The sequence below is a fragment of the Betta splendens genome, chromosome 7 (genome assembly GCF_900634795.4).
Source record: "Betta splendens chromosome 7, fBetSpl5.4, whole genome shotgun sequence".
Lineage (NCBI taxonomy): Eukaryota > Metazoa > Chordata > Actinopteri > Anabantiformes > Osphronemidae > Betta > Betta splendens.
The window spans coordinates 7,915,656-7,943,286 of record NC_040887.2 but is presented as its reverse complement, the minus strand read 5'-3'; the positions used below and the strand labels follow the sequence as shown (position 1 = coordinate 7,943,286).

At 46.1% G+C, this 27,631-nt stretch overlaps 1 protein-coding gene across 3 annotated transcripts in view; it reads left to right on the top strand.

Annotated features, from left to right (window-relative positions):
• The window catches only part of sema3b (sema domain, immunoglobulin domain (Ig), short basic domain, secreted, (semaphorin) 3B), a 46,120-nt gene extending 31,169 nt beyond the window's left edge, over positions 1–14,951 (top strand). For all 3 annotated transcript variants that reach the window (XM_029156720.3, XM_029156721.3, XM_029156722.3), the window contains 17 exons: positions 220–676; positions 1,585–1,742; positions 1,823–1,885; positions 6,562–6,681; positions 7,034–7,127; positions 7,268–7,387; positions 7,473–7,615; positions 7,700–7,814; positions 8,808–8,877; positions 8,962–9,106; positions 10,046–10,265; positions 10,355–10,446; positions 10,609–10,650; positions 10,763–10,920; positions 11,006–11,061; positions 11,851–11,990; positions 12,094–14,951. In XM_029156720.3, the coding sequence (XP_029012553.1) occupies positions 499–676; positions 1,585–1,742; positions 1,823–1,885; positions 6,562–6,681; positions 7,034–7,127; positions 7,268–7,387; positions 7,473–7,615; positions 7,700–7,814; positions 8,808–8,877; positions 8,962–9,106; positions 10,046–10,265; positions 10,355–10,446; positions 10,609–10,650; positions 10,763–10,920; positions 11,006–11,061; positions 11,851–11,990; positions 12,094–12,597 (2,418 nt within the window). In that variant the 5' untranslated portion in view covers positions 220–498 and the 3' untranslated portion in view covers positions 12,598–14,951. The remainder of the gene's footprint in view (positions 1–219; positions 677–1,584; positions 1,743–1,822; positions 1,886–6,561; positions 6,682–7,033; positions 7,128–7,267; positions 7,388–7,472; positions 7,616–7,699; positions 7,815–8,807; positions 8,878–8,961; positions 9,107–10,045; positions 10,266–10,354; positions 10,447–10,608; positions 10,651–10,762; positions 10,921–11,005; positions 11,062–11,850; positions 11,991–12,093) is intronic.
• The last annotated feature ends 12,680 nt before the right edge of the window (positions 14,952–27,631 follow it).

The window sequence follows — 27,631 nt, the reverse complement described above, 5'->3', positions numbered from 1 at the left end:
GAATGCTGCCCTCAAGTCTTTCTACAACGTAAAGAGATTACAGTGCTGTTGCCATAATTGAGGCTGGCATTGACGCCGACTGGCAGGAGCATCAATCTGCCGCCTGCTAAATTTATCGCTCATGTTTGTGTGTCTGGGTGCGCGCGCACACAAGTGCACGTTTGCTTCTAATGTCCACTTCTGAACCCCCTTCCTTCCGGCTGTGCTTTGTTTTTTCAGGACTCGACGCCCATGCGTGCCAGTTTTGTCCCATCTCGGATGCGATAGGTGATCCCTCATCGGACCAGTGCTCAGTCGGCCTATTGAATCTGCAGAGCATCGACCTACCTTAGATCCTATTAAAAGGAGTGTAAAAGACTGAGACCTGCCTAAAGAAGCAAGGGGACACGTTTGCTGTGGGCTCGTGAGTTTGAGTTGCTCCTGGATTCACACAACGTAGGAGTCGATTCCAGGATCCCAAGATATTGACCTACAGTGAACTAATCAGTTTTATTAAAAATGATGACCATGATGATGATGGGTCTGGCCACGATGATCACCTGCAGCTCCCTGTTCCTACTGGGCCTGGCTGCCGCTCACGCTTCCTCCAGCGCTGTGGCCCGCTCTTCCTCGCCACCCTCGTCTTCCTCCACACCCTCTTTATCTTCCTCCCCGCGCATGAAGCTGTCATACAAAGGTAAGTGCGTATGTATAATGACAATAAACTCTCTGATTCGGACTCCTTGAACATAGTTTACGTGCACACGCACACTTTCTCCGTTGCATGAGATTTGCAGTCATGCTTTTCAAACAGTGGCCCGATGTAATTTGTGGTTGCTGTGATTCGCAGACACAGGCAAGTTCTTGTGTTTCATCTTGAGCATTGTAGGAAGGCTGCTCCAAGCCAAATCCAGCAATTATAGCTTGTACGAACACATGGAGGGCATGAGGCTCGTTGAAGGCCGTCTGTCCGGCTGAGGCACGCAGAGCGCTGCTTCAGCCTATGCCGAGTGCAGGAGGAGAAGGTTAAAGGTTCTTGTTGACCCATGAAGTGCTAACTACGTCAGACTGACTATTATTAGGTTTGAGGTCCTAAAGAGATGCACTGCTGAAAGTGCAATAATGTAAAGCAGAGGCAGTGAAGTCCCTGATGTCATGCAGGCAGCTGTTGGGTGGCGTCTTAATGAAGTTCACATTAGGACAATGGCAGACTAATAAAGGCATTGTCTAAAAAAAGAGCCTTGGTCGTTTTATTGGCTCCTGGCAGCAGGGGAGGATTCAGTCCCTTTATTTCTACAGCTTCATACGCCAAAAGCCCTTTTTTTTTTCAATGGCTCGGGTTGAGTAGCATAGTTTAAGTTTACAAACACAGGCTGAATTTTCCTGGCCGCTCTTCTCTCAGAATTTGATACTGCTCATTTCGGAAACGCCGAGAACCAAGTCACTTTTTCCACTGCAACCAGCACAGTGCCATTACTGACAGAGAGTCCACTGGACTCAAGACACAAAGTCAAACACTTTTCCTCCTATGTGGAACACAATGAGATACGTCCAGTCTCATCTGTGACTGTCGCCGTGTGACTGAGCGCATGTGCGTCTGTGCAGAGTTGCAGCAGTTCCACGGAGTGCGGCGCTTCGAGCTGGAGCGCTCCTGCTGCTTCGGGGCGCTGCTGCTGGACGAGGAACGGGGCCGTCTGTTTGTCGGGGCCAAGAACTTCCTGCTGTCGCTGTCGCTGGACAACATTGCCAAGCAGGAGCACAAGGTCGGTCAGAACAAAGGGTTGAAGTCCACGACCAGAGTCTTGGTCCGCGGCTTCGCTCGCTCACTTTGAGTGTGTTTCAGATCTACTGGCCTGCGCCTGTTGACTGGAGGGAGGAGTGTAACTGGGCTGGAAAGGACATCACTGTAAGTTCTCCCTCATCCTATTAACATCCTAATTAATACCGTTGCTGCTTCACCGTTGCTCACCGTCTCTCTGCCTCAGACACAGATTATTGATTAGCATCTTTGTGCTTTAAATTGAGGCTAAATGATGAGTAATCATCTGAATGGCGTGATGCTGACCAAGCAGTGCACAATTCCAGCATGCACTAGGCCAACAGAATTATTGACAAGGTTGTGCCCGCTGTCTTATTGATATTGTTGGGATACTGTTACACAATGTCACCACTGTTTCCACAGAGTGTGTGGTTAAAGCCGGAATGATGATTCTCCCCACTAGTCATGCGAGGAACTGACTTGTTTTGTCTTAGTCAAAGGTTCCTGTCATCTCATTTCACAATGTTTTATTATTTATCTTACAGTAACGTTGTTCTTCTTTGTGCCTTTAATTTAAGTAATTAGTAGTTCGGGCTAAAACATTAGGTAATAACCAAAAGGCCAGACTCACAGCATACAATGTACTGAGAGCACAGCAAAAGAACAGGGAAGCTGCTGCCGGAGGAGGTGAAGTGTCCAGTCCTGTTCAACACAATGATCCTGTGTGATCCACAGGAGCCATGGGAGTCATTACAAAACTCATTTAAACAAATAGCATGTAGGACTAGGTGCAGCACTCCCTCCCTCATTTGGACCTGCCCTGGTGAGATCATTTCCTAAATTCAGTTTTTAACCACTTTCAGACTAAAATGTGCCAGGACGAAAAACTCAACGTAAAAAGACAAACTTTCTTTAAGTTGAAAGATGAATTAACTGAGTAGCTTCTGGTGGTGAATCTGTAAATCGGTTTTACAGCTCACTAAAACATCTGCAATACTGAGCAAGCGCTCTATGGTTCGGTTCCAGTGAACAGTGCAAGTACTACTGTATACAATGATAACAAGGATAAAGATTAAAGGTAATGACAGATAGAAATCTACATCTAAATATAGATGTAGATTTACATCAAATACAGACAACATCAAACTGATAAATCTAAGGCTCTGCCATTAAGCTGAAAGCTGTTACGTTGGAGTAATTCATTGTTCAACGCGTTCCTCTTTTTATCTCTATCTCTACACATCAGTGAGAAAGGGCCACTACTATATCAAGAATAAATCACAGTGTCATAATCATTTTACAAGAAGAGATTCTAAGAGTGAAGGTCTAAGCAGGAGGAGCCAGCTGGACAAGCAGCGTGTTCATCCTGCCATGTTTCTGACTTAGCTTCAAAGTCAACTTTATTCAAGATTTGCTATTTGTGAAACTTGTGCTTTCCAGAAATATGTCAGACAAATACTGCACGTGATGATTATGGGTCTAAATGTGCTGTTCTGTCTGTGGATGGAGTCTGAGCAGAGACGCCACCAAGAGCCCGTAGACCACCCAGCATTCACCCCGCCCAACCCGGCCTGCAGCGGCTAACTAACCTGGCTAACTCACACAGCAGTGACACAGGCAGACGTACACTGGATGAGTTCAGGAATACACATGTACCGAGTGTGTGCGTCTTTGTGAACAAAACAAACCATTAATCAGTATGAGAACACAGCTGGAGCAGACAGACAACCAGCTCTATTCATACAAAGCTCCAGGCTCAAGTTTCACCTGACCAGGAGTCTGTCTGACTCTGTGTGTGTGTGTGTGTGTGTGTGTGTGTGTGTGTGTGTGTGTGTGTGTGTGTGTGTGTGTGTGTGTGTGTGTGTGTGTGTAGACCTGGGAGTGGTGCGATGTTTTTTTAATCCTTTGTGCTCCTCTGTTCTTCCGTCAGACTTTTATTATTTGGGTGAACTCTCACCCACACACTGAGAACAGAGGTGACCTCACACCATTGACCCCAATTACAGAGAAGCCTGTTTCTCCATAGGAAAGAGCCAACATGTTGCTCTTGCTCTCCCACTGCATCCCTTCTGTCGTTCTCTGCTTTGTTCCTCTCAGTTTGACTTTTGGGACACTGAATTTGTCTTATTGTTTACAGCTGCTCAACTCTAAGTCCTCAATCAGTGTGCCAATTTATCTTTACCTATAATAAAATGTTGGGCATAAAACAATATATTAATCATTTCTGATGCAATAAGATCAGGGAGGCTTAACAAATACAAGGGAACTGGTCAGCGTGAAGTGATGCTTGAACACAACACAAATCTGTGGTAACACTACTCACACACAGACCACAAGAAAACAAGCTACAGTGTAACACACACACACACACAAACACACACACACACACACACTAATACAGTAAGACAGTGGCACTAAGCTGCAGACAGAGCCGCTCACAGACGTTTCTGACAGACACTGTTGATTGTAATAATGGCACAAACACAAATGACAACCAGTGAAGAATCCAACACATGAATGAAATAGGAATCTGAGGGTCCTCTCAAACCAACTGTAGCTGTAGACGCTCAGAAATCCAGTAGAGACAACTACGCTGGGACCCTGCGCTTGTCAATAGAAGTGATTGGAGGCTACAACACTGTATCCTGTGCTTGTTTTCTGTGCAGCATCCCTCCATGTATTGAGTCTTATGGCCATTAACTTATTAAACAAATACTGGACTGCTGAGGCTCTGACAATGATAAAGGGGAATATAAAGCAGGAAATGAGCATGGCCGAACTAAAGCTTCATAATAAATTACACACAGCTGGACTCTTTCAACTCTACCAAGTATTGGATAGCAGTCATTTGAAATCTGTTCATGGTGGAAAGCGGAAAGTAATGAACACTGTAGGTAGGTCAGGTTAAACATCTCTCAAATGCAAAGTATAAAAAGAGAAAAAAAATCACCCAACAGTTCAGCTTTGTAAGATGCAAATCTAAGGCGTAAAGCTTCGGCTGAGGTCACAGCCTGAGTGCTCACTGTTTTACCTAATGAGTCAGTAGTAGGTCAAAGGTCAACCACTGAACCCTCCAACTCCCACATTCAAACTGAGGAAATGTGATTGCAGGCGTAACTCACCTCCCTCCGTCTCCTCCTTCCTTTCTAATATTTTCAGGGACTTTCAAGTGGCTTTTCTCTTCCCAACATTTCTTTCTCTCCTGCTTTCTTCTCTTTTGTCACATCAAAGAATTGACTTTGTCAAGCCACAGCTCCGCTGACTCCCTCACCTTCCTCTGCCCTCTGCCACAAACACACAAACGCACACAAGGGCTTTAAACACAATGGGATTAGACTGAAGAGGAGGTCTAGCTTCAGGCATGTACACTGGGAATCCTGAGGAACAAGACTGACTGCAAACTGGCACCATTCTGTCTTATCATAACCCACTAAAGCCACTGCCACTCTTTTGGTTTGCCACGGTGAAATACTAAAACTATTGCAATATCATAGACAAACTGATAAATTACCACACACACGGGTGCTTGTTCAATATGTCAGCCCCGCCTTTATGAACCTCCAGCGTATCCCGGGAGTCCTTCATGTTTGAAACTTGATCAACAGACAGATGTTTCTGAGCTGTCCAGGGACCAGCAGACAGCGAGGAGAGGAGGGGTTGTTCCATTAGTTACCGTGTGTGAGTTTACAAATGTGGGATTAGATTATTAGCTTTATATTGGTTGAGTGGTTCTGTTTAGACAATGCTTAATAGAAAATAAACAGACCTTTATTATAAAGAGCCTGGTGCTGTGATCTGCTCTCTGACTGTTACATGCTTCCTGTTGGTGTACAGTACAGTATGTATGAATTCTGTGCTCCAGAGAAGTGTAACCTGAGCCCGAGATGGACAGACGTGTGTGTGGTGAAATAACTGCCGCTGACCATTGTTGATTTAGGGAATGATAAAAAAGGAGGAGCAGAGATTGTCATAATGAAATATGAGAACCTGTGCATTTACTCTACTGGGACAAACGAGCACTGCCAGTCTGCAGGTCTGTAATCAGAAACCCCTTAGAATAATGTTTATTAAAAGAAAGAACTGTTTCAAACCAGGAAAATCCACGTGGAGCTTCTTCACATTAATAAATTATGTACTGTATCTAATGGTTAGGGTCATCTGTGTAACTTATAGTAAACTGCCAAGGACAATTTCCCTAATACAGGGTGTCAAATTCACACACTATTCTTGATCACTATCTCTCAGACACACAATATAATAAAAGCAGAATACTGCTTAAATATAAAACAAACCTCTGCCTTGAATTAACGTATTAAACTGTCTTCATGTGCTGTAGCTACGAATTCTCACCGGTTCCTGTTTCACAGCTGCTTCAGATGAGGTTGGCCGGTTTTTATAGCGGCTCGCGCTCTCGCACAGCGGCTCGCGCACATACAGTACACAAACATTCCTTTTGCACGCAGGAATGTCCGTGTGCAGCCAGCACACAAAGACTGTCACAACAGTGCCTCGGAGGTGGAAATGAGGGCTTGACAGTGTTGTCACGGGCAAACAAGCGGAGAAGAGCTATGTGTGGAATGTACATCACTGACCAGGAAAAAGAGCTGCCATGTTGTGCTGCTCAACCTTGTTTTGCAGCGATATTACCCTACTTGAACCCTTTTGAACCCATATGGTTTTGTATCCCTTGGTGAAGTGGAGTAGATCTAACATTACACTAATATTACGCTGAAAACACAGTTTATTTTAAAGGGAAAGCCTTGAAAGCATAGAGGCAGAACTTGGACTGTTTGTTGTGCTCACCCTGGGTGCTTGTCTTTCAGTCCGACTGCGTGAACTACGTGAAGATCGTGCATCACTACAATCGCACGCACCTGTACGCCTGTGGAACCGGGGCCTTCCACCCCACCTGCGCCTTCGTAGAGGTGGGACACCGGATGGAGGTGAGAAAGAGACGAACCAAACCGACACGCCGTTTGATCTGATGTAGTGCACTGTAGTAAATAGACTCAGGTACAGTGGCAGGCGAACTTGATAACACACGTTTTACTGGTATGAAAAGATTAATGTTGACAGCTGATTTTGTACGTTCATGCTCAGAAAGACTGGGATAACAGCCAGACTTTGACTTAGGGCCAATTCTGGTCTGATGCACTTAAGAACATGAATGAAGGAACAGACAAAACCATGTTTAGCTCAAGGTTCTGGTTTGGAAACATTACCTCAACTCAAACCTACTGTCAACAAACTGTATTCACGCCCCATATCCACTTCTCTTCATCCTCTCACCACCAGGACCACGTGTTCAGGATTGACCCCTCTAAGGTGGAGGACGGCAAAGGAAAGAGTCCCTATGATCCTCGGCACAACCCTGCCTCTGTGCTCATCGGTAACTACATCCAACAACATCAACGCAAACCCTTTGTCCTCCAAAGCACATCATTAAAACATGGATCTGTCCATTTGCTTATATCTTAGATCAATTCAAGCTTATAATTGAGGAATCAATGACTGATATCTTGTGCCTAGGTGATGAGCTATATGCAGGCGTGGCCACAGACTTGATGGGGCGGGACTTCACCATCTTTCGGAGCCTGGGGAAACGGCCCTCTATCCGCACGGAGCAGCACGACTCGCGCTGGCTCAACGGTGTGTTGGTGCTGATCCATGCATAGTCATCACAACAGGTTTTAAATCTAAATAACTAACATGGTACATTGCTCATTGCCTTTAGAACCAAAGTTCGTCGGCTCCTTTTGGGTCCCAGAAAGTGAGAACCCCGACGATGACAAGATATTCTTTTTCTTCCGGGAGACGGCGGTTGAAGCCCAAGGCCTCGGAAAGTCTACATACTCGCGCATTGGGCAGCTGTGCAGGGTGGGGCTCACACTAAATGAGGTCACGTGGTGCACGTCACGAACGCGATTCCTGTTCCTTGACTCTCACTCTTCTATCCATCAGAATGACATGGGTGGTCAGCGGAGTCTGGTGAACAAATGGACCACGTTCCTCAAGACCCGTCTGATCTGCTCGGTACCGGGCGCCGACGGCAGTGACACATACTTTGATGAACTACGTGAGTTGCCTGTGTACATACTGAGCGGAGCAGATACTCATCGAGACAGTTTGAGGAAAAAACATGTCAAGTGAAGGTCTAATGTGGGTCATAGTTTACTACAGTATATTTAAAGTGATGGTTCTCCAATAATCCTTTGTAAGGTTGAAGGCACCCTACAGTACTATTACTATTATTATTATTAGGTACCAGCAAAACTATCTTAGGTTCAGTTCTACTTCCAACATCATCAATTCAGAGTATTTAGCAGAGTTCCTCAAAGTTTTCTAAAGTTGGAAAAACAATGAAGATGGAGTTTTTTTTTCCAACCTTGCTTTGTCCACAAGCACATTCTTAAGTTCACAGAAAGAGAAATTCAATGAAAGCATAATAAATTCAAGGAGTTGAGACCTCAACTGTAAATTAGGATTCAGCCACACATTCCTGTAGATCTAGAGAAAGCATGAGTGGGAGATTAACTGGTAATGCATTGTGGCCTTATCCAAAGCCAGAGCATTTGCTAGCGGGTCTCCGTATGTCAAAAAAGCAATTATATCTTTCCACTGGACCAGATTGAGGCTAATTTTCTTGGACTGTGGACAGGAGAAACTTTGCATTATACATACTGTATGTCATATGTCATATCAAGGTTACACAAAAAATAATGATTTACAAATACATAAATACTGTATATCACTAACCCTTTACTAATAAGTGTATCTGATCATTTATATTTTGAGTATTATACCAGAGGTAAAGTGCTTTCAAAAAACAAAATACAGCGTTGGACGTGCTCCTACCCTTCCGGGAGGACCTATGTGTTATAATCACCTCACTAGTTCCTACTTGGAGTGGCAGACACTCTAGTTCCATGCCATGACCCTCAGGTATCAGTTAAATGTGTCTTTAAAGCTGTTAGACACGGCCATAGGGCTTTGTTTATATTCTTCTTAACCTTTGACCTGTGGACTGCCACCACCTGACCTGCGTGAGTGTGTGTGTGTCCTTCCTCAGGCGATGTGTTCCTGCTGCAGACGCGGGACAGAAAGAACCCGTTGGTCTATACGGTCTTCTCTACTTCCAGGTCAGAGTCCATTCTCTTTGTGTGCGGTGCAGGTAGTATGTGTGTTTTGATGTATCTGACCCCACTCCCTCTGTGCTCCAGCAGCAGTGTATTTAAAGGCTCGGCTGTGTGTGTCTACTCCATGAATGACATCCGGAGGGCCTTCCTGGGGCCCTTTGCTCACAAAGAGGGACCAAACTACCAGTGGGTGCCCTTCCAGGGAAAGGTCCCCTATCCCCGCCCAGGAATGGTATGTCGGCAACAGTAACACATTGACAGGGAGTCTTACATGAGCGCTGTTTATCTTTTCCCATTCACAGCATGAATATAAATGTTTTAATTTAATATAAGTCTAATATATAATTTGTTCATTTTATAGACTTGCCGTTGTTACCAGCGGACCTAATTTAGAATTTCCTAAAGCGCTCCATAATCCTCCCAATCAATATGCGCTTATTAGATCCCTTAATTTTGCTGAGCTCATGAGTGTAACGTCAGCAGGATTTGTTCTGCAGAATTTCACTGCAGAACAATCGCCTTTGTATAACTGTAGAATAGTAATTTTGCTTGGCCTATAGTAACCCCTCAACACCATCACCTCACTGGGTTGTAAAACTACTGGAACATTCAAGACTAATAGTAAACACTGATATGGACATCTTATGCAAAGCACTAAGCAAATGCATTAAACATATGTACAAACAACACACATGCCCTGAAAATGAAACAAAAAGCTTGTTTCACTAAATGTTTAGGATCCTGGAATGAAAATCCAGGGCTGGACCTTTAATTAGAGAGGGAAGCTGGACTCTGACCTATAATCTCTCTCATGTCCCCAGGACTTCACACCATATTCACTTCTGTGAAATAGTTTGCTTTAGGCCAATTGGAATGCTGGCGGGTGGGAGATGCCGTTCAAGTCCACACGCGAAAACAAATGAACACATATATCAAACACAGTGTGAGTGATTTGGAATGATGTGCGACTGAGATTCACTTCAGTCAACTGTCCCCACTCCACTGTACAGACTGATTTTAGATCCCTGCACTATTTTGCATCCCCATTCAAGTTTAGACTATTGGGAAAAAATTAAAGGCTCCTGTTTCACAATGGAGCCGCCACATGTTTTTAATTCTGAGTAGGTTGAAAACATTATCAGTTCAGTTGTTTACTATTGCCTTTCACTAGTGCCCCAGCAAGACGTTTGGCAGCTTCGAGTCCACTAAGGGATTTCCAGATGATGTGATTCAGTTTGCACGTCACCACCCTCTGATGTACAATCCAGTCTACCCTATGAATCGGCGACCCATTTTTGTCAAGACCAACATGGACTACAGCTTCACGCAGATCGCTGTGGACAGAGTCAACGCTGCTGACGGGCAGTATGACGTCATGTTCATCGGCACAGGTGAGGGTTTGTTTTCACTGTCATCCTTCCCCAAGTTGCAGATGGAAACACTGAAGTGACAATAAAATGTTCTACATCTGTGATTTCAGACAAAGGGACAGTGCTGAAGGTTATCAATGTACCCAAGGAGAGCTGGAACAACATGGAGGAACTTCTGCTGGAAGAGCTGGAGCTCTTCAAAGTAAGTGGCTGTACTGTAAACCTTTACGTGTAATTGTGATAGGTTTAACGCCCTTGGGCAAATTACAAAGCTAATTTTTATTGGAAGAAGGGAATGCAACCTTGGTTTCAAAAGCTTTTTTGTTGAGTTTCTTCAATATATGGTATATCCTCTGCTTTTCAGGACTCCTCCTCCATCAGCAACATGCAGCTCTCTTCAAAACGAGTAAGTCGGATATGCACCATAGCTTCCACATGCACAGACAGCTGCTTTAGGTGGCTTTAGTGCACAAAAACACTTCTGTGAACCGTTTCCCTCCTTCCTACTTCATCCACAGCAACAGCTCTACGTGGCGTCGGATACAGGCATAGTGCAGGTGCCTCTTCACCGCTGCAGCGTGTACGGAAAGGCCTGTGCCGAGTGCTGTCTGGCCAGGGACCCGTACTGCGCCTGGGACGGAACCTCGTGCACGCGCTACCTGCCGAACACCAAAAGGTCCGTGACACGACTTCAAGACTAAAACGCTGCATTGATACATTATGAGGCTTATTATTATTTACTTATTTAACGTGTTTTCTAGGCGCTTTCGTCGCCAGGATGTCAGGAATGGAGACCCCAATACTCTCTGCTCTGGAGGTACAGTAGGATTCATTGCTTTGATAACTTGTCAAGAGTCCCCATAAATATGATACCATATGTCTGTATCAGCGCATGCGGTGTTGGTCGACTGCGTCTTCTGTAAATGAAACCATGCAGCATAAGCTCTGGCAGTCTGAGCACTTTTGATGGGCGACCCTTTGAGCTGTTGCGAAGGTGTAAGCCTCCCTTTGCTCTCAATACGCCTATCAGACACTCTTGGCATCTCACACATCATTGTTCCTCTGCCAAAGAATCCAGAACCCATTCAAGAACCCATTCACCCCTGGCGACTTCCGTCCTCTTAGACAACAATGCCAGCATTCTGTTGCTTTCTGTCTTGAAGCCACATAACTGAATTAGGCTAATCGCTAAAACTGGAGGAGCTCCTGAGTGAGACAGCGCGGCAGCAGTGATTTGTCATGTACTGTAAGCTGGGTTGTGTAAAACTAATCAGCGCCAGGGATTGTCGCCAACGTGTTGCGGCCTCAAAGGGCTGATGACGCTATCATTTTCCCAGTCACCTGCATGGCTCATCACTATAGTCCTAATGAATATTAAAGGTTATTGTTTCACAGTGTTTTCTATATGCATACACTATAAAAACACCTGAATGTGAAAGATATGTGTGCAAGCAAAGTTTGTTTTATGTTTCATTGCTTTCTGGTTCATTCCCATCTGATCTCCTCATTTTGACCATTGCGCGTTCCCATTATTCCCTTTCTGTTTCCACCTGGCTCTGCGTGGTTTGAGTGCGGTTCACATCTTTGCCTCTGCTGCTCCCTGCAGACCACCTTAAGCACCGCGTGGCAGAGAGGAAGCTGTACGGCGTGGAGGGGAGCAGCACCTTCTTGGAGTGCATTCCCAAATCGCTCCAGGCGAGAGTCACCTGGACCTTCCAGAAACAGCCCCAGAGCTCAAGAGAAGAGGTGAGGAGTCGCGCTGCGCAGCCATTCGCTCACAATCCGCCCTTTAATGAAATAAAAGCTTCTCAGTTCATGGTCGGACTTTACAACACGCTCTGCTTTCCAGGTGCATCTCGATGATCGGATTCTCCAGACAGACAGAGGCCTTCTCATCCGTCGCGTCCTCAAGCGAGACATAGGCACCTACCAGTGCCACGCCATGGAGCACGGCTTCACCCAAACCCTCCTGGGCATCACTCTGGAAGTGGTACCCTCAGCATCCTCCAATCTACCCTCTGATGCCCCTGTCCGATTAGACCCCCGCAGCGGGGGCGCGCCCGCAGCAACCAATCAAAAGCTTTGGTATCGGGACTTCATGCAGCTGGTGGACCACCCCAACCTGAGCGCCGTCGACCAGATATGCGAGCAGGTGTGGGCGCGCAAGAACGCTGGCGGCGAGCAGGCCGAGAGGGTGTTCCTCGCTCCGGGAAAGGACACGCCGCCTCATGGCCCTGCTCTCCCTGCAACCAGCAAAAAGTGGAAGCACCTTCAGGAGATAAGGAAGGGGAGGAATCGCCGGACCCACGACGGCAAACCGAACCCTCGGGCGCCACGCAGCGCAGGAGAGTAACAATGTAGAAAAGGGGGAGGAACGAGGGAGGAATGAATGACTGATACGGGGAGAAAAGATGATAGAGAGAGACTGAGAGACAGAGAACTCCTGGAGGTGTTCACACACACAAGACACACACAGACACACACACACGCAACAAACACAGCACCTCGGTTAATGTGTGTATTCATCTATGGATGCCCCCATCCCTGATTCCTAGTTCCACTGACCAGCCCCTGCATGTGCTGCCTTATTGTCCAACTTGATTCTGCATGACCCCTTTACACTGTTTCACTATATAATGCACTGAAGCAGGTTCCTGAAGAGAAAACTAGTTTTTATCTGTCTCGTCCTTTTCTAATGAGTGTACTTACAGAGTTAATTGCCACAGGATGAGCACATCACGTTTCTGAAATGAAAGTATTCATGTTCAAAATTCTCCGTGTGGCAAAACAGCAAAGAAAAACAGCAAATTTCTGTGCACAATGGAAAAAAATGAAGAGACACGACAACTGGAAGATTTGCAAAGACTCAAAGCAAGTGTAAGTGTAACTATTGATGTGCACATAATGAAATTCACCTCACCTTCCACATGCAGCATGCATGGCAGCGGTACGAAGGCCTTGACGTCTCACCGTATGTGGCTCGTAGTTCATAGTGTCCGAGGGCACATGCTGCAGCAACCAGAAATCACAGAGTACAGTAGAATCTGAGGGGTCCTGTTTGACCAGATGTGATTGTTTTGCTTTACTGGTCCGAACCACTAGCACTCGTCCCACTCTGTACTGGTTTACACTTCCCTTGGATGTGTGGCAAGTCGTCAGCCCCTCATTCAGCACAGCAAACGCGCAGAAACCTGCTCTTCCCTGTGGCCCACAATGCAAAGCTGATTTCAAACACTCATTTACATTGACCTTTGCTGCTTAATGATGTCATCTCTTCCTAAAGGACAGTTACTATGATAAGGTCTTCCATTTCTCTGTCTTCGGTCTAATCTCTGTGTATTAGCTATAAAGACACCTTGCTTTTTAAGTTGTCTATAGTTCTAATAAGTGTGTAGCTTACGTAGTGTCCATTGTGTGTACAGACTCAGATAAAGAGCCAACCTGTGGTGCGATACTTCATATCGTATAGTCACAGGAAAAAAAGCAACTGCCCTTGTAAGATAATTCATGAATTTATACATTTATGCTTTTGAACTGAAATCTAAATTAAATGTTGTGTTGGCTAAATTTGCGACGCTTTCACAAATCTTAACAAAAGCATAACGATTGCATAATATTTCCAAACACATTCAAAGATGTATTGTAGTACTGTAGACGTTTTCCTACATTGTATGGTTTGTCCATTTATTCACACAGAGTTCAAGTCTTTTGGAAAAGCAGATCAAGGAAAGAGGAGGCAGCACCAACTGCGTAGTGTGAGATTTTAGATGTATTGAGTCGTTGTTGTTATTTATATACCGTCTTTATAGAGATGTAATTAACTCTTTGAACTGAACTGACTGACGTCTGTAAAAGGGACACTCTGCATTTTGACACCACATCCATGAAGAGATAGTCAATACGAACCCAAAACAAACGAAACCCTAATTTAATTGGAGGAAGAAGCTTTGAGCTGTTGAGCTACAGTTACTAATGAACTAAGTGGATTAAAGATAATAATGGTTTCCTACTTTTCCTTTGATGAAAGGCTGATAGTGCTGTCAAGCCTATCCGAGTCTCCCTTTTAAGCCAGCTGTTTTGTGCTCTTTTCAAATTGCATGACTAATGTTAGTGGCTAAAGCGTTTGACAATGGAGCGAGAGATAGAAAGCACAATGTTGAATATATTATTATTATTTCTATGTATTTATGTGCAAAGATAAGCTGATATGTTGTGGTGGATCTTTATTTTTCTTATAAATGTAGATTTTCATCTGTATTGTTCGTGTTCTGCTGAAAAAGGACTCATCCTTAACATTTCGTCCCATTACAGTCAAAGGGGAACTTCCTGAACCGTGTTCAATTAGATTCTTTGTTACCCACACAGCCCCTCCATTCAAGACTCCTGTTGTCTCCCAAGCCATGTGACGCACCCCTAGTGCATGTTAGAAGTAAATGTGTGTGTGGTCAGTGTGTGTGTGTGTGTGTGTGTGTGTGAGGTGGGGTGTGTGAAAGAGAGAGCGAATGTGTGGGGGGAAGCCGAACTCTGCATGTAACGGCAGAGATACAACGGTCCTGGTCTGTAGAGCGGAGGGTGAAAGTTCAGCGTTGAAGGCCAAAGTCAACACAGTGCACTGTCATGCTCCCAGTGGTCTTGTGAAATGTCATGTCTCAATGTCAGATTGTTTTTGATTAACACAATAAAACATCCAGTTACTTAAAATTCAAAGTGCTCATATGTCCTGTGTTAGAGCTGGATTATTATGACTTCATTTCATCAAACCACAAAGTCTGAATTACAAAGGTTATATGACCAACTATGAGGTCATAGTTAGTGCAGTCACAAAAATATTAGAAACTTAAATTTAAACACGTTTACATTATAACTCCTTCTCAGCTCTGGCTTTTCCATGTCATTAGATGCGATTCTACCACAAGGGAGCAGTAAAGGACAGAAAATCTCTATTACTGTAGGTAGTCTGATTAAAATGATCTCATAGTTTTACAGGGCTGTTTATGTAAATCAAACACAGTCAGTGAAGTAGTAGTAAAGAATAGAGGCTTTGGCACCAGCCAGAACTATGATACTGTAGAAGGTGTGTATGTTATGTGTTAAGTGCAATCCCATTAATTTCCACAAGATAAACCTTCACACAGACACAGGGCAGTGCGTCTCCAGCAGCCATAAACAAATAGGAAATGAAACATGCTATTTAATACTGCGACAGCTGCACTGAGGTAATGAGTTCTCCTAAGGGTTGTGTGTAGGTGTGTGTGTTGTGGGTTTGCAGTGGTCCACGGACTGTGGACTAGTGTTATCATTGTAAAAGGGCTATAAAATACACTGAAAGCTGGGATAAGGAGGCAACACATTTTAGGCTAAATGCTCTGTGTCTGTAGGAATTCTTATCACTTCTGTTAGCCACTATTCTGCAGAAACTAAATTGCACCACTAAAATGTTCTTTTAAAAGTTCTAACCTGTCCTCAGTCAGAGATAATGTACTGTACATGTTTACATGTCATGACAACATAAATTATGTCATTCATGTACTGTATTTCCAGCTGCTTGGTTTTTGCAGTAGTCTAATATGATTGTTGTAAACAGTACAGATAATGTGAAACTTCCCATTGAAAATAAAGATGTGCTTTGAGATAGGACACCTGAGGGATGACAGGCAGAGAAGATAATGTGCAACAAGTAAGGAATGAAAGAAATGATATGCAACTGTGCTTCAGATTTGGAACCATCAATCATCCACTGATTCAATGATTTGACAGTGTGTTTAGAGTGTAAGCTGCACAGAGTAAAGCTGGATCTGGTAAATGTATAAACACTAGTCTTTCAATGCGTACAAGACGTTGAAGTATAAAATAAACAAGCGGATGAGAAAAATCACTGTCTTATACAATAAAGACATTGTTAGATAAACATTAAAGTGGTTTCAAAAGAACCCTTAAAATATGTAACTGCAACAAGAGGAGGATTTCTATGAAACTGGCTCACAGTCAAGGTTTGAATTATTAGGGCTCCTTTATAAAATCAAACAAAGGCTTTTTTCATCTACAAAGAAAAAAGAAAATTCCAAAATAAAAGCACAAAATAGTGGCAAGTTAGTTGGCAGTTCCTAATAATCAAAAATGAGAAGACACATAGTTTTACAATAACAAAGAATGGGAAAAGAAATCTTAAAAGCAATGATTTCTCTGTATATTTACAGTAAGTGTAACAGCCTCCTGTTTCTCTTGTGTCAGGTCTGCATGACAGAGCAGGACCAACACACAGAATTTGATTACCGTGGCCATGACTTGGCCATCGGTTATTGTTCGCTGATACTCTGTCTGCTGAAAACGACCAAATAATGACCAAAAAGCGGTTTTACCTGCAGCGAGGCAGATAAGAGCGAGCAGTCAGTGCTGGACTGTGTGTGTGTGTGTAATAAATGTGACTGCCACGTGAGGGCGCATGTGATAGATGCAGTTGACTGATGTGGATTGAATGTGATGAAGTAACTGTTGCACCGCCTCATCTGCCTTCAGTACATTTGTGTTTCTGAGGAGAGCGTATTACAACCCGTGACAAGCTTACAAAAGGTACAAGAGGAACACAACATGGTGTCAGAAGTGTGTGTTACTGTGTGGGAAATGGGGAAGAGGAGCACTTATCTGGGCTTCCCTGAACTCTTCTGCCTGCAGTAGCTGCTAATGTGCTGCTACCTAAATAGCATTGGCATTTAGCTGGGTATTTTCACACATAATATAAGTTTTGCCTTAAAAAGCTTTAATGTATTATTGAATGCCATGTTAACTGTTATAATATCTTCTAAGTCATCAGCTGGCAGCTGGAAAGTCGGTCTAAAAGAGAATAACTGGGCTTGTTTATATGGTGCATAATTTCATCTATATATTTGAAAAACTGCACCCAGTACATACACACAAATGGCCGCACATCTTCATTCATCTCTATCAAAATGTTCAGGATAATCTGATAATCGTCTTTGATCCGGCTCTACTTAAGATGCTGAGGTCTTTGATGTAGCTTCCTTGGACTCAGACACAATGCTCACAGAACAACTTGTGTCTCACAAGCTGCTTTCTAGGATCCAAGATGCTGGAGGTTGTCTGCGTAAACCTTTTTAGAGGCAGACAAAAACTATGATCTCATTGATTTGAGACATGTGTTCCAAAAACTCTAAGTAAGGTAAGCGCTGCATTTGTTTTGAAGGATCTCACTAATGACTGGGAAATTACACGACCAGACATCATCAGCTGGTTCTTGATGAAAGCATGAGGCCCAAATACAATGATGAAACCAATGTAGCATGTGATTTACCTGTCTGGTAGATGCAAGTGCAAATAAGCTGACATCAGTCATGAATTACTAGTGTATAAATAATCAGAATCAGGATAATGAAGGTGTCATGATTCATGTTATCTGTCACATCCGGTTTTATTTTGTTAAACTTCCTGTTATTCTCCGGTTCTCAGTATTCACACCTGTACGTAATCAGCAATCACGCTTCAGTATTTAACCTCCAGCTCTCACAGACACCAGCCGCCAGATTGTTAGTTCATGTACTCTTTCCAGCATTCTATTGTAGCCATTCGTGTTTTGACCGTGACCGCCTCGACCTTGATTCTTGCCTGAACCCTGTTGATCCCGCAACCTGTGAAAGACCTGTGCCTGATAATCTGACCGTGAGTTTTTGCCTGATCCTTGTCTGTACTGTCGCCAAGTCTGCTCGTGTACCGAACCCTGCCTGGACCTTGATTCCGAGATTGCCTGCTCCTTTGTATATTGCCTACTGGAACGTACTGTGTTTGACCTGGACTGCCTGACTCTGATTCACCGAATAAACCTGCACTTAATCACATCTGTGTTTCTGCGCCGTGCATGTGGGTCCGACACCTGCCCAAGCCTGACAGAACAATCTGGCCAGAAATGGACTCCGCCGGTGCAGAGAACCTCCGTGCTCAGCTCATGGCTCAGGAGCAGCGCGCAGCAGAGCAGGAGGAGAAAACCAACGCCGCTCTCCAGAGATTGGCCGAGTGTGTTTTGCGACAGGAGACGGCGATGGCAGGATTAACTGAGGCAATGAATCGCCTGACCCAGAGCTCGACGGGAGAGACGAGACCGACCCCGAGCGCCACTGCCGCGGCAGCGCCCCTGGCAGCAGCGGCTCCCATGGCCGTCGCTCCAGACGCCAGGCTAGGCGCCCCGCTACGGTTCTCTGGTGAGTCAGGAGACTGTCGAGCATTTCTCACACAGTGTGAGATTCATTTTGAACTGCATTCACCCGCGTTTCCCTCGGAGCGCGCTCGGGTGGCATACGCTATTTCGCACCTGACGGGGGACGCGGAAGCATGGGCGACAGCGGAGTGGCAAAACGGCTCTTCCTGCGTGTGCACCTTCGCCGCCTTCGCCACCGCATTGAAACAGATCTTCCAGGAAGTCACCCCGGGACGCGAAGCGGCTCAGCGGCTGGTTAATATTCGACAGGGCGGCAGACCGACGGCGAAGTACGCCATCGAGTTCCGCACGCTAGCCGCAGAAGCCGGCTGGGACGCCACCGCACTGGGTGATGTATTTATCCGCGGACTCTCTCGGCGGGTCAAGGACTGCTTGGCAGCGAGGGATTTGCCCAGCAGTTTGGACGCTCTGATCGCCCTGGCGATACAAATTGACCGCAGGCTGGGGAGCAACGAACGGGAGCACCACCGAGAGGAAAGCCTGCGGGAGAACCGTCGACTTCGCACCACGAGCCCCAGGAGGGGGCAGCGTGAGCCTGGCGGTCAGTCCGTTCCTCGGAACCCGGAAGTGGGACCGCAGCCAGAGGAACCGATGCAGATCGGCCGCGCACGGCTGTCAGAAGAGGAGAAGCGACGTCGACGCTCCCATGGACTGTGTTTGTATTGCGGTCAGGCCGGGCATCTTGCCCTGCGCTGTCCACTAAAAGACATGGCTCATCGCTAGCACGGAGGGTAGCGGTGAGCCGAACAATTTTAGGTAGCGCCTCCGCTCGGTCATTGCCTACGGTAACACTAGTCTCCAGTACCCGATCCGTCCAGCAGGCGGTCCTCATTGACTCCGGAGCTGATGCCAGTCTGATGGACGCCGGACTTGTGGAGCGACTGGGCATCGCGGCCATTCCCTTGGCGTCTCCCGTGGAAACGGCCGCGCTGGACGGACGACGGCTCTGGAGAGTCACGCATCGGACTGAACCGGTAATAATGACTTTTTCTGACACGCACACCGAGAAAATCACGTTTTTGGTCGTGGAGTCGTGCTACCACCCGGTGGTACTGGGCCACACGTGGTTGAGGCTACACAACCCCACACTGGATTGGCGCAAGGGGGAGGTGAGCCGATGGGATTCAGACTGTATGAACACTTGCTTTCAGCCCGCAGTCTCCCAACAGGCACCTGCAGGGGCGACGGCGACAATCGGTGAGGAGATCGAGCAGGCCGATCTGACGGGAGTCCCCGATTGCTACCACGACCTTCGCGCTGTGTTTAGCAAGGTCCGTGCGACCTCCCTTCCGCCCCACCGAAAGCATGACTGCGCGATCAACCTGCGCCCAGGGACCACGCCTCCCAAGGGGAGGTTGTATCAGCTTTCTCCCAAGGAAACCCGGGCCATGAAGGAATATCTGGACTCCGCGCTGGCCTCGGGTATCATTCGTCCCTCGTCCTCTCCTGCAGGCGCAGGTTTCTTCTTTGTGGGGAAGAAGGACGGTTCCCTGCGGCCCTGCATTGATTACCGGGGCCTCAATGACATCACGGTAAGAGACTCCTACCCTCTTCCCTTATTATCCTCCGCGTTCGAGTTGCTAGCAGGAGCTACGCACTTTACCAAGTTGGACCTCCGTAACGCCTACCACCTGGTTCGGATCCGAGAGGGGGACGAATGGAAGACGGCCTTCAATACCCCGAATGGACACTATGAGTACCTCGTCATGCCCTTTGGTCTGACCAACGCGCCAGCGGTCTTCCAGGCGTTTGTGAACGAGGTACTCGGTCCCATGATAAATGACTTTGTCTTTGTATACCTTGATGATATCCTGGTCTTTTCCCGCTCCGAGGAGGAGCACATTGCTCATGTCCGTCAGGTCCTCAGGAAATTACTCGAACACCGCTTATATGTTAAGGCAGAAAAATGTGAATTCCATGCAGACCAGGTCTCGTTTTTAGGATTTATCGTCAGCAGGGACAAGATTGAAATGGACCCAGCCAAGACCCAGGCAGTTCAGGAGTGGCCGGTCCCACAGAGCAGGAAGGAGGTGCAGCGCTTCCTTGGATTTGCCAACTTTTACAGAAAGTTCATCAGGAGGTTCAGCAGCATTGCCGCTCCATTGCACGCACTAACCTCATGTAAGACTGCTTTTCAGTGGACAGGCGAGGCAGAGGAGGCGTTTCAACGTTTGAAACGCAGTTTCGTCACGGCACCCGTGCTGCGGATGCCCGACCCACAGCGGCAGTTCGTGGTGGAGGTCGACGCGTCCAACTCCGGAGTCGGGGCCGTGCTGTCCCAGAGGGATCCCACGGACGGTAGGATCCACCCGTGTGCCTTCATGTCCCGCAAGCTATCTCCCGCGGAGCGGAATTACGACATCGGGGACCGAGAACTGCTCGCGGTAAAGGTATCCCTAGAGGAGTGGAGACACTGGCTGGAGGGGGCAGACCAGCCTTTCCTAGTATATACAGATCATAAGAACCTTGAGTACCTGAGAACGGCGAAGCGGCTGAACTCACGCCAGGCCCGATGGGCACTGTTCTTCAGTCGCTTCAATTTTCACTTGTCGTACCGTCCTGGATCCAAGAATGTGAAACCTGACGTTCTGTCTCGTCTGCATGACGCGCAGCAGGAACCAGCAGAACCTGAGTCCATCCTACCGCCGGGATGTCTGGTGGGGGCAGTCACCTGGTCGGTGGAGCGTCGGGTACGGGAGGCCAACCGCGACCGTCCAGCCCCACGCGGCGCCCCGCCCAACCGGCTGTTCGTGCCACCCGACCTCAGGGGAGAGGTCATCCAGTGGGCTCACGCCTCACTAGTAAGTGGACACCCCGGGGTGGCTGGCACTCTGTTTAGGCTGGGGGAGAGGTTCTGGTGGCCGACGGTGAAAAAGGACGTCCAGGAATACGTCGCCGCATGCCCCACGTGTGCCATGGGCAAGGCGTCGCATCAGCGACCGGCCGGTCTGCTGCGTCCTCTGCCGGTGCCGCACCGCCCCTGGTCACACATAGCCCTGGATTTCGTCACCGGCCTACCACCCTCCCAGGGGAAGACAGTCGTCATGACGGTGGTAGACCGCTTCTCCAGGTTAGCCCACTTTATATCCCTACCCAAGTTGCCGTCAGCCAAGGCTACGGCCCAAGCCATGCTCGAGCATGTTTTTAAATTCCACGGCTTCCCCTCAGACATTGTGTCGGACCGAGGGCCCCAGTTCGTCTCGCGATTTTGGCGAGAGTTCTGTTCTCTCCTAGGGGCTGAAGTTAGCTTATCGTCAGGGTACCACCCCGAGTCCAATGGACAGGCCGAACGGGCCAATCAGCAGTTGGAGGTAGGATTGCGGCTCCTCGCCTCCAGAAACCCGGGGTCATGGGCCAGCAAACTCGTGTGGGTGGAGTTCGCCCACAACACGCTGCCCTGCGCCTCCACCGGACTGACCCCGTTTCAGTGCGCCTATGGGTTCCAGCCGCCATTATTTCCGGCTTCGGAGGAGGAGGTCCGCGTCCCGTCGGCGCACGCCCTGGTCCAGCGTTGCCGTCGCACATGGTTGCAGGCACGGCGCACCATGCTGCGGGCACGGGACCAGTACAAGCGGGCGGCCGACCGTAAGCGGATACCGGGTCCGGAATACAAGGTGGGCGATCAGGTCTGGTTGTCCACCAGAGACCTCAGGTTGCAGGCCCAGACCCGTAAGTTGACTCCGAAATTCATTGGTCCATATACGATATCGCAAATTATTAATCCTGTTTCTGTGAGGCTCTCATTGCCCAGGACAATGAAGATCCACCCCACCTTCCACATCAGCCGCCTCAAACCCTACAGATCGTGCCCCATGGTTCCTCCTCATCAACCGCCTCCTCGGATCGTGGACGGAGGGCCTGTCTACACGGTTCGGGACCTCCGCGACTGCAGACGTCGGGGGCGGGGCTTCCAGTATCTGGTCGACTGGGAGGGCTACGGGCCGGACGAACGCTCTTGGGTGCCGGCCCGGGACATACTGGACAAGTCCCTCATTAGGGACTTTCACGCAGCACATCCTGAGGCCCCGTCCCCGGACGGGATGGGGCAACACAGCCACGGCTCTGCAGACGAGGAGGATTCCGGCGCTGGACCCTCCTCCTGATGTCCTCTCTCCACCCACCCTGCTTCATCACCCGGGCGAGGGGGGGAGATTCGAGCCCTCCTCCTGTTTCCTCCCTCCACCCGCCCTGGGCGGAGGGGGGAGGGGCTCGTTGGCGCCGTGGAAGACGCCATAGGAGGGGGGGTACTGTCATGATTCATGTTATCTGTCACATCCGGTTTTATTTTGTTAAACTTCCTGTTATTCTCCGGTTCTCAGTATTCACACCTGTACGTAATCAGCAATCACGCTTCAGTATTTAACCTCCAGCTCTCACAGACACCAGCCGCCAGATTGTTAGTTCATGTACTCTTTCCAGCATTCTATTGTAGCCATTCGTGTTTTGACCGTGACCGCCTCGACCTTGATTCTTGCCTGAACCCTGTTGATCCCGCAACCTGTGAAAGACCTGTGCCTGATAATCTGACCGTGAGTTTTTGCCTGATCCTTGTCTGTACTGTCGCCAAGTCTGCTCGTGTACCGAACCCTGCCTGGACCTTGATTCCGAGATTGCCTGCTCCTTTGTATATTGCCTACTGGAACGTACTGTGTTTGACCTGGACTGCCTGACTCTGATTCACCGAATAAACCTGCACTTAATCACATCTGTGTTTCTGCGCCGTGCATGTGGGTCCGACACCTGCCCAAGCCTGACAGAAGGAAACAGTCATCAGATCAGCTGTAACAGTCATCAGCTGTGAACCCCATAGAAGTTTGTTTACTTCTGTTTCTAGGAAAACAATAGATGTAAGTAATACTAACAATTTATTACAATCTATATATCACTAAGGTTATTAAATCTTTTTAGAGATGACAAACTCCAAGATATAATCAATGTGTGTCAGTTTTGTCTTCAAATCTCATCACGGCCTAAATATAATATTATCTACAGTATGATAAACTATATTTAAACCAATTCAATACACCCTGTTCTTTACGCAGTAAGTCATCTTAACTCCAATAATCAGTTCGAGTCAACAAATAAAATAAAGCGTTCTTCCAACTGTAACAACAAAGACTACTAATACACTGTAGTTGCAATATGTTTGAGCATTTATCCCTAAATATGTAATTCAATACCATTTAAATACAGAAATAGCACATGCTGTGATCACACTGTCATAAAGTCGAACAATTCTCTTGTGATTGTACAGTAAATGAAAGACGTACAATACAAAACAGCTGCTTTGGCTCGGTTCTGTAGTTGAATAATATAAATTATATGTGGGATTTCCTTTGGCTGCAACGAGAAACTATTCTGTGAAAAACGGAAACATTTGGCAAAAACGTGGTGTTTTTGATGGCAACAGCAGTCATAACCAGTCTGTTTCCATGAAAGGACATTTTAAAGTCTTATTTCTCTGTGAACAGCCAATAAATATTTTTATTCATCACTTTAAACAGAAGGAGCAACTGATACTGAAGTTTTAACCCTTTTGTAATTTCTGTTTTTGTGTGTATCATCTATTAGACGTCAGCATGCTCAGAGGTACAGTACAGTACAGTAATGTGTTCTCTGTGAAAGTTGAAGCACATTTAAAGCTTTACCATGAAGGAGACTGAGGTTTCTGTGGTGAGAACACCAGGGGGCCAGCGATACAGAAAGACACAGAAGAGGCTCATATTTGATTACATGGATTGGAATGTTTGATGTCATTTTACTGTTTACAGCTTCAGATGCCCAACAAGCTGTGACAGATCAACACAGAGGAACCCAGGAGAGGAACGTCTAGAGCCTCTTTTTTACCCCAACTGTCATCATAATGCCTCATTCATCTGCATATTTCCAGCTCCTTCTTCCATGCGCTTGTCATCGTCATTGGTTTCCCAAACTAGGACTTCAAACGTATCTGATTGTCTTTATTCTGTCCCCCAAACTGTATGTAAAATACAATGACAGGCTTGATTCTTGTGGTGAAGCTCGTGACGGCATTCTCGCTGTCAGAGCAGGGTCATGTGCAGCCCATATGTCTTTATTGTGCACACGCCATTTCACCAGGCTTTGTCTAGACAAGAGACCCAGAAAGCCTGGTCTACATGTGGAAACCAGCTTCCATGAACTGTCTACCTTTGAAAAATGGAATTCATTTTTGAGAAGTTTGCTAGAGTAGTTTTAAAGACTCAATCAAAAAGTAGTATTAGCTAGTAGTAAGTATTTCTCACACACAATGATAAAATCCACTGTCTCTATCAACTCAATAAGTCATCATATTGTACAGCTCAGTTTCAATCCAGGTCTCAGCTGAGGCAGCAAGGTGCAGATTATCCTAAAGCAGGTGTATGTGAATGCTGACATGAAAATAAGCAGCCTGAATAACTGGTCGTTGCCAACAATAATGGAAGATTAAGGACCTGAAAAAAAAACTTGCCTAAACAAAAAACCTAAAAAAACAGATTAAATAGAAATGCATCCACAAGTTTCCTGACTGGTTCTTCTTTTGAAGGTTGCCTTAGTAATCGGATTCTATCATTAGAGCAAATTCACAAATCAGATTCAATGCAAACCTTGTATAATTGTCATTATCCAGGCCACAATAGAGTGCAAATGTGAAAAAAACTACAATTCAAGTAGGACTGATTCTGTCCAGTACACAGGCCTCATAAAAACCTCATGCTTCCAATCAGGATCAATGAGCACAACTGCTCCAGTGGAGTGTGATCGCATCCAGGACAAAGAAGCTGAACAAGAGAAACCAGAAACACAGTAGAAGAAACGTCAGCAGTCCGACTGGGAAAACGTCCCTGTGAGCAAAGCCACCGCTGTGAGGTGCTGCAATAAACCTAAATCAGAAGCTATAAAGCTGTTAGTTCCCACAGGGCTAAAAGTAACATGTATTTAAATGCATCCGAACTTACAATGGGAAATGGGATTGTGGCTTCATGTCTCCTGGGAATGAACCAGAGGCAGGTTCACACCATCATTTTGGTCTTATTTAAGGAAATATTAGAGACCATAAGAGAAGGGGTGAACCGCTGCTGAGGCAAAATGGCTGCATTCAGCCGCCTCTTCCGTCCTTTTACAGCTTCCACAACTTGTTTACTGCCAGATCAGTACGTGTTCAGTGTTTCACTGGGCAATTTTCACTGATTTATTTAAAAAAAGGCTCATTTTTCCTCTTATTCACATCACAGGCTGCATTAACTCTAATTCTCATTCAATTATCAAGTCAATTTATTTTTATTGAAACAGAGCATCACTTAATATCATTTCATTCTCTATACCAGTCTTTTGTCTCTTAAGATGTTCTAATAACTTAAGTTGAGTCAGTGACATGAGACCTGAGCTTTGCTACACTAACAGTACATGTCTCCAAGTCCAAACCACTCGTATACAATATATGCAGAATACAAAAACATTTGTGTGGCTTCCATACATTAAAGAAAAAAGATGATGCGATTACATGTGTTAGTATGAAGACAGACCAAGTCAGCATTCTGGTGGAACCTTTTCTGTTTGATAGTGGAACTGTGATATCACAGTTTTACCCAAAAAATAGACTCAAGATTTTATCAACAAAAATGTGTAACAACGTTTAACATTGATGGTCTATGTCCAGAGAAAACAGAAGTAATGTGTGTTGTGGTTGAAAATGGTCATATCCTATAACACCCAGAGTGCATTGCGTTCTGACGAATCACCTGAGCTGCAATGATTGGACCTACCTGTCGTTTAGCTCCGCCCCCTTGCAGCCATAAGTAATTTGGCCACTTGAATATCCATGTTGTTAATGCATAAAACCATGATCTGTCAGTGACGAGACGCCGATCTTTCCACTTCCAAACCCACATCTTGATGTCCCGGCATATGTAAAATGATTACATGTAGAAATATTAGGTCAGACATCCAGACAGGCAATAAATAATATACATTAGATCAATAATAGCTGCAAACAAGCTGCAAAAATGGAGAAGGTCTAAATAACTCAGTGGGAGCCATGTTTTATTAAATGTGGTTCTGGGACATATGCATTTTACAGTGAATGTTTCAACATCAACATCACAAAATGTACCAGCTGAAAGTGAAGTTTGGACTGAGTGAAAGTAACAGTGTTTGTATCTAAGAAGGCGTTGAGTGTACATGAGTTGTTTTTTTACAAGTCTGTTTTTGGTGGATATAAAACGTTTTGCAAAGCCCTGGACTGTGGGACAGAGCTCTTATGCCTGTGGTGGGTTGGATTCTCACCACCACTGAGCCTCTGCAGTAGCTGCTAAAGCGTGTGTGTTTAATGACAAGTCATTGGATTCATTGAGAATAAACAAAGAAAACACTACGTACAGTTTGTTGGTTTGTCAAGGTACGACAACTTACTCCATGACGCCTCAACAAAGTAAAGACATGAATTATTTAAACATTACTATAGTGGGAGGACAAATAATTGTCAAATTAAGCACTGTGTGTGTGTGTGTGTGTGTGTGTGTGTGTGTGTGTGTGTGTGTGTGTGTGTGTGTGTGTGTGTGTGTGTGTGTGTGTGTGTGTGTGTGTTTAGGTGCACTGGCATACAGGGGTCCATGTCAACTTGCCAAACAAACCCACATCTGTGTTTTTTATTTGTTTTTTCTTACACAGAGGTGTTTGAGTTTCTTCTCTTGATTTACTTTGGTTTCTTCCCCAGAGTAAAATAGGGGTTACCTGATCCCTTGTTGATGCTGTCTGGAGGAGGAGGAGGCTCATCTCTCCACCAGCTAAGCAACAAGGTCATAATAATAATAATAAATAAGTGTGAAGAATAGGAGTCTTATGTACAATATGTACATATTCATATATACAGTACTGTAAATTAAGGAAGTGCCAAAGTAAATGCTTACCTTTTAAGTGCCTCTGGATGCTAATAAAATCATGCACAATAATAACATAAGTGCAAAACAGGGTGATGTAAAATTCATAGAAAGACCCTATCAATAACACCACACAAGAATCACACAGCACACAGGGATGCGAAGTATGTCCAGTATTTTGTGGCCTGAAGGTGGGCGTCCTTCCTGTCCTTCCTGACCTCTGCTGGACTCCTCCTGTGCGTGCGGGAAAGGATCAAGGCCGAGGCTGGAGTTGGAGAGGGACG